Here is a 7465-nt window from a genome sequence, read left to right as displayed (position 1 = left end):
CTATCGAAAATATATTTCTTCATATCTTAGGGTTATGTAAAGTGATCTGAAAGGAAGCCGCTAAAAATGCAATAGGGGTGTTCCATTTAAAAAAATCATCCAGGTCCACTCACACTCTTTTGAGCCACCCTATAGAAGTTAAAATATTTTCCTGAAATACATCCTGGTACATACTTTAGGTTTGCACCAAGGTTTGCACTTAAACAAAATTCTCAAGTTTTTTATTCTAGGAGCTACAGATGCCCGACGCACTATTGCCGGACCCTGTATTTAGTAACATTATAGGTAAAATGTTACCTCTATCTCCCATTGACGTGTATTTTTCTATAAGACTCGTCATGGTAGTACTTCAATACATCAATACATATAATCAAAACTATATTGTTGCCTGTAAATAACTAGAAATTATATATCTTGAAAGAAAGAAATTAATTCTAATAAGTTTAAAACTATTAAGAAAAAATCCGTAAATGATAATTTTTAAATTCTAATGTAAATATATTAATAAATGTTATTATTATTACAATTTTATATATTAATAATAATAATAATAATATAAACACTACCTACCGAACAAACCCAATTGGATTATCTATACGAATCAAACCTAATTAAGTTTTATGGCTCCAATCCCAACCTCAGACCATCACTTCCGAAAATAAAATACACAGCACAAACAACAACAATCATCGAGAGAGTTAACGCTATCCTATGTGATAAACTGAAAACCAGTTTCAATTTAGAAGAAATACATGTACATATATATACTGTGCGGCCCTAACTGTCTTACGCAAAAATGGTCCAAGATGTAGCCCAATCTGTCCTAAGGAAAATAAGTATACCAATCTCTGGGAAAAAGAATGTCTGACAAAATCAGCAGATTACATGTAGACATAGGTCGCATGCAACAACTTTCTAAAGGAAACGATAGTGAAACCCTTTTAAAGAAGATATCAGAAGACATAACGACTAGATTCCGTCAACTAAGCGGCCAAACCCAGAAAGACTTTGTTATCGATACTCTAAATTCATTAAAACAACAGCTAGCAGTACATACAGACAAACTCAAACGGTACAAACGAAGCCACCTACGACGGATGCACAACGCCCAATTCACCCAAAACGAGAGGTGCTTCTACCGCAACCTTGGAAATAAGGCAAATAAAGAAAACCCCCAACATCCAAATGCCATAGACTCAAACCAACTAAATCAATACTGGAACAACATCTGGTCGTCTCAAGGAGAGCATCAAATAAATGCCGCATGGATAAACCAGGAGCGTGAAAAACATCAGAACGTAATAATGGAAAACACAATAATTACCCTGCGCGACGTTGAAAGTGCAATCAAAAAATTACCTAATTGGAGAAGTCCAGGGCGTGACGGAATTCACAACTTTTGGCTCAAGAAAGTTTCCTCCACTTACAACCACCTAGCGAGAGAATTTACTGAAACATTGATTGACCCCAATAAAATACCCGTCTTTCTAACGGAGGGAATTACTCACCTTCTACCAAAAACAGAAAACCCAGATAATCCTTCCCAATATCGACCCATTACCTGCCTTCCATCAATTTATAAGATATTTTCAAGCTGCATTAGCAGTAAAATATATACCTACCTGGTCACCAATAACATCCTACACGAAGAGCAAATAGGTTGCAAAAGCAGGGCAATGGGCTCTAAGGAACAGCTTGTAATGGACTCGGTGGTTTTGTAGCAAGCCAGACATAACAAAAGAAATCTCTTCATGGGCTATATTGACTATCAGAAAGCGTTCGACTCCATACCACACAGCTGGCTGTTGCAAGTTCTAGAAATCTGCAATGTTGACCCCAAAATCTGCCGATTCTTTAAAGAGATCATGCCTTCATGGACGACCTCCCTCAACCTCAGGTCTGCTCCCTTTGACATAACATCGCCAAAAATTTCAATTCGTAGAGGGATATTCCAAGGGGATTCTTTTAGCGCCCTTTGGTTTTGTCTAGCCTTAAATCCACTATCGCGGATAATCATGAAACAGGTTATGGATTCTCACTACGAACGAGAAACAGACGTCATCTCATTACACACCTACTATACATGGATGACTTGAAGATATATGCTGCAACAAAAAACCAACTTGAAAATCTTTTGCGTACCGTTCGTAAAATCAGCGCAGATATGGAATGACCTTGGTACGAGCAAATGTCAGACTGTTTTCAATCATAAGAGGAAAAACTATGCGAAATGGTTTATATACACAATCAAAAAGGATCCCTTCAACCACTGTACATTATTTTCAGTTTAAATGAAGCATCTAGGGTAAGTAAATTATTTTTATATTAGAATACTATATATTAGCGTAAATTCACTTTCAATAGCACTGTTCAAATGGTGGTTAATACATATCAACAGGTAATTGTACCAATAAATTAAGTATTTTTATTTTATAAAAGGTCTCCTAGGTTGTTGTGTTACGCAGATGTTGATTTTAGATGAGAAAAACTATTATCTCCGCAATGTCGATGAGCCGTATAAATATCTTGGAATGCTACAAACACACAAAATAGAACATGGAATTATTAAAAACCGCCTATCGACCGCCTTCCGACTGCGACTTTACCTCCCTTCTAAAGACAGGTTTGAATTCTAAGAACCTCTTTAAAGCAATAAACACTTAATGCCCTACCGGTTCTTACATTATTCTTTGGAATAGTCAAATGGACCCATACAGACTTGGAATCCCTAAATCGCCTGGTACGAAACAACCTTAACCAAATTTAGAAATCACCACCCAAGAAGCGCTACGGAACGGGTGACCCTCCCTCGAAATCTTGGAGGTAGAGGTTTACTGGATGTTGTTAATGTCTGTCGGGAGCAAATAAAGAGCCTCAGAGAATACTTTTATACCAAGAACAGCAACCTTTACGTCACGGTGTCTTCAGCTGATGTCAAATACACCCCCTTGAACCTCAGTAGAAACAATATGGTGCTTTTCCAACTCCTACATCAATCACTAATAAAATAGCTACTTGGGGAGCCAAGGAGTTACACGGACGGTACCTAAATGAGCTAGATCAACATCACATTGAAAAGGTGGAATCATTGCACTGGTTAACATCGGGTTATCTCTACTCAGAAACCGAGGGATTCATAGTGGCTATGCAAGACCAAGTTATTCCAACACGCAACTACCGGAAACTCATCCTAAAGGAGAATATATCAGACAAGTGCCCTAGATGTGATTCTGGAAGTGAAAACATAGAACACATTTTATCAGGGTGCAGTAATCTTGCGAGTACAAAGTATCTGGAAAGACACAACAGAGTCGCATCAATCATCTACTTGGAGATCCTCAAACAATTCAACATTGACCGAGAAATCCAAGAGCCCTATACAAATATCATCCACCACCCGTAGTCGAAAAATAATAGTTTAAAAATATACTGGGATAAACAATCTTAACAAATAAAACCGTTAGAAGTTTGATACATACATAGGTTACGCAAATACACAGCTACTACATAAAAACACACCTTCTACATGACTACATTAACTACATGTAATGCCGGACATCACGCTTATAAATACAAAATTAAAAAAACAGTTTTACTAATTGATATTTCTATTCCTAACAACAACATATATACAAAGCAAGTTTACAAAAAATAACAAAGTATCAAAGATTTGAGAATAGAAATAAAAAATATATGGCAAATGGAATCGGTCCAGGTAGTCCCCTTTGATTGTCTCAGCCATTGAATTATCCCGGTCAACCTGAAAGAACAATTAAAAAGTAATTGGAATACCTGAAATACTTACCGCCTAATGCAGAAATCTGTGCTGCTTGATGCTGCTAATTTTTTCGTTCCTTTCTAGGTGATTAACAATAGCACCTCATCTTGTCCCCATGGACCGATAAGGCAGCTTTAAACCTGTTCTGAGCAGTGAAAAAAAAAAAAAAAAAAAAATAATAATAATAGATATTATTGAAGTTTGTATATATACAATGCAACAAATTTATACAGATGAGTTTAAAAACATTAATTGCTGGCATTTTATATGTAAAATTTATGGGGGAATGTTATCTGGATTGTTATTTCAAGCCAACTGGACGCCGTTTTTTATTTCGATCAGTAGTGGCTTGATTACAACGTCTCTGTGCAATCCGGGGGATTGCAAATCACCGACGGGACTCCGGGCCTTGCGAACAAGATTCGAACTTTTCAAGACTACGGGCCCCTAGAGCTCTTAAAATCGCGACTGCGGTACTATACTGATGTCTTAGTTTGATAGTGTTGCTATATTTTTAGTCTCTTCAAGAAGAATTTGAGTGTTTCACAGTACCAAGCAAAATAATAATAATATATTTATTGAAGTTTGTATATATACAATGCAACAAATTTATACAGATGAGTTTAAAAAACATTATCATACAAAAAAAACAACAATATAATCTTACAAACTACAAAAAAAAACTATTCATAATACTTTCATTTCACAATCTTCATTATCCTTCTTACCTTAATTTTGGATATTAAGATAAATCTGAAATTATAAAATTAATTATAGAATTTGTATTGAAACACTTAAAAAAAATTTCAACTGCAAATAATTCGAAAATAAACTGCAATTTGGCAACATCGACGATGTGCGCTTGCGTAGTATCGATGATCAAATGCAGCAAATATGGGCTTCAAGGTCAGCCACCGGATCCACACCTTTACTACCAATTAATTAATATGGGTAATACCTTAACATGCTTTTGTGAAGCCGAATTTTTATGCACTCTCACAATTTATGCTAGAGATATATTATAGAGTTAAGTCTCTCTGATTTTAACTAACACCGCCTTTACATTTACCGATTACAGTACGTTAATAAACTACATTTGGTGTAAAATAATAGTTACAAGTAGGTTTTTTACTTACGTAGGTATAGATCTTATAAACTTTATAAGATATAAGAATATAAGATAAGAGTATAAGAGGATCTGAGATTTTACCTAACCCTGATATATGGCATATGTGACCTACGATGATTATGGAAATGATTTGAACTATTTTTATTTTATTATTTATTATTTATTTATTTACATACATCTAGCGTGTAGGAATCTAGGTTTCCAGCTGATTTCTATGACTGATTTCTGATTTTTGATTTTACAGCACAGCCACAGCTTTTTTCTATAGTCAAGGCAGGTAAGACGATTTAGACGATTTCCTATTTGTGTATGTGGGGTTTAGATGAAAAGTTGGAGCTCGCGGTCTGTAGACTATTCCACTTTTTTAGTATTTTTTTAGTGAAGTAAGTTAAGTTTTTTAATGAGTCCTGTACAATTTTTTCTAGTGTCTAATAGAAAAAAGGCTAGACTAGATGTACCTATATTGAACTGCCTTAAGTCCACATATTTTTATAGCAGTTAACTATGGAAGAGCCCCAGATATTACAGAAGAAACTTTATTTTTTACTGGAGCAATTACAGAGTATGGCAAGCGAATTACCTCCGTAAGTATACAATATATTGCTTTGTAGGACCTTTAGATTATTTTCCTTGCTTCCTTCCTCTGATCCTAGTATTTTCTTTAGATCTTGGTATCTTCCATGACCACTGGTTTAATAGTTGAAAAATGGTGTTAACTTGGATTTCAAAAAGTTAGTGTCAAACAAAAATTTTACAAAATGACAGCAATCTTGGGTCTGGCACCTTTTAGGTACATCAAAACTTTAAAATTTTCTATACAGAATTGAGAAGAGGAACACATTACTAACAATGACATTTTCCTAACAAAAAGTGGCTGGATCCGTCCCCAAAATCAACCACAATAACACCAAAAACAAACCCCCCCCAAAATGTGCTAACCAACCTGCCAATCAACAACACTCAGTTACGCGCCGACGTGTTCTTTTACCATTGGTCGATCCCTTCAACCTTTTTAACACCAGATCACAAAAATAATAATATTTATTTTTTGTTGAAAAAAGTTTACAGCACCCGCTTGTCTATTTTTTCAAAAAATTATAAGAAAGTATAAATAAAACAAAATCCGGATTTTCAACATTTCATTGTTAACGCCAGCGATACAAGGCGATATGCGCAGACGCGAGCAAAAGACAAATAAACCAGAGAATAGGTACATTAAAGAAATGCTAACTTCATGTTAAGAAATGGAAACAGACGCCACCTGGTGTCGCCTGGCAGTACTAGCTAAATTGAGGGTAATTGGAGGGACGGGGCTTAAAAGAGGGGAAATTTTTAAAAAATAATATTTTAAATAAGTTTTTTTTTTTTTCATTTTTTTATGTGATGGTAACATATTTTGTTATTAACTTTAATTAAGATTTTTAATGTATTAAGAAATATAGTCTATTAACTTTACACAGGAAATCAATGATATTATTAAAGACCTTATTCAATTTTCAGAGAAAATTCACAGTAAAATTAAATTACAACATTAGTAAACAATAATCATATTATTTTTTAGAGCTGCGATTTGTATGTACAAATAATTATTGAAATATAGATATATTTTTTTTTAACATGAAAAAGAATATCCGGAAACCTGAAAAAGAAAGATGATCATTTAATGACTTAAATTAGTTCAAAATACATTTTGCAAAAAACTAGTGAAATTGGATAAGATAAACCATACTATTAAAGACATTTTAGTAGTAATGTTTTTTTTTTTTTTTGTTTTTGTATAAAAGTTCAGAGTAAAAAAGTAAATAATAAGGTAAAGTACTGCATAAAGCACTATGATACAACTACTACTGTATCATGATAACACACTAATTGGGACAAAAAATATATGACTAATTTAAATTCCTTTCTAAATGAACTAATGAAACACTATCTAGCCTCAATGCATGCCATTCCAAAGGCAAAAAAAAACTGTTTATAATAGTACGCAAATAAATATAAGCTGAATAAAACATAACCCAAGCCAACGTGCATAAAAACCAAAAAATGCCATCAAAAAATACTTTTATCAGATCATACCCCTGGATATCATTATGTATTTATATATATTCCGCACATCCCGTTCAAAAGTTTACTAACTCAAAAAATGAGAATATAGAGAAACATTGACAGGAAAAGTAAAGAAGAAAATTTAAGTTAAGGCATATGCTCCTTTTTGCATATTAATGACCAAATAATATAATGTTGATTTAATAAATGATTTTGCTGGCATCCTTCTGAGGTATAAATCAAAAAGATTAAACAGGGACATTGGTTTTTTTTAAATAATTGTTTGTTTTGTAAACATTTTTTGAAGAAAATTAAAAAAACGTTTTTTGGATACAGTAATACAGTTTTGAACAGGCTGTGCGATGATCTTACTATTATTTGAAGTTAGAAAGTATTTAAATAATATAAAACATAATCAAAATCATTTTTCAATCAAAGTTATAAGAGGTTCTTAACGTGTTTTGATATTAATTATCCAAGGAAATAATATGTTTAAGGTTAAAACAGGTACG

At 33.6% G+C, this 7465-nt stretch overlaps 2 protein-coding genes across 2 annotated transcripts in view; both read left to right on the top strand.

Annotated features, from left to right (window-relative positions):
• The first annotated feature begins 860 nt into the window (after positions 1-860).
• Positions 861-1721, top strand: LOC115879555. Its single transcript, XM_030896448.1, has one exon. It carries the CDS (start codon positions 861-863, stop codon positions 1719-1721), a length of 861 nt encoding a protein of 286 aa, XP_030752308.1.
• A 3362-nt stretch (positions 1722-5083) lies between these two features.
• The window catches only part of LOC115879554 (gonadal protein gdl), a 27647-nt gene continuing 25265 nt past the window's right edge, over positions 5084-7465 (top strand). Inside the window, exons 1-2 of the mRNA XM_030896447.1 lie at positions 5084-5184; positions 5333-5491. Coding sequence (XP_030752307.1) covers positions 5412-5491 — 80 coding nt within the window. The 5' untranslated portion in view covers positions 5084-5184; positions 5333-5411. The remainder of the gene's footprint in view (positions 5185-5332; positions 5492-7465) is intronic.

This window comes from Sitophilus oryzae, unplaced genomic scaffold (genome assembly GCF_002938485.1).
Source record: "Sitophilus oryzae breed Bouriz unplaced genomic scaffold, Soryzae_2.0 scaffold_1582_pilon_pilon, whole genome shotgun sequence".
Lineage (NCBI taxonomy): Eukaryota > Metazoa > Arthropoda > Insecta > Coleoptera > Curculionidae > Sitophilus > Sitophilus oryzae.
This window is presented reverse-complemented; position numbering and strand designations above follow the sequence as displayed.

Bases quoted from the DNA above. Each gene is read 5' to 3' on its own strand.
- LOC115879555 (XM_030896448.1), top strand. From the start codon at position 861: ATGTCTGACAAAATCAGCAGATTACATGTAGACATAGGTCGCATGCAA.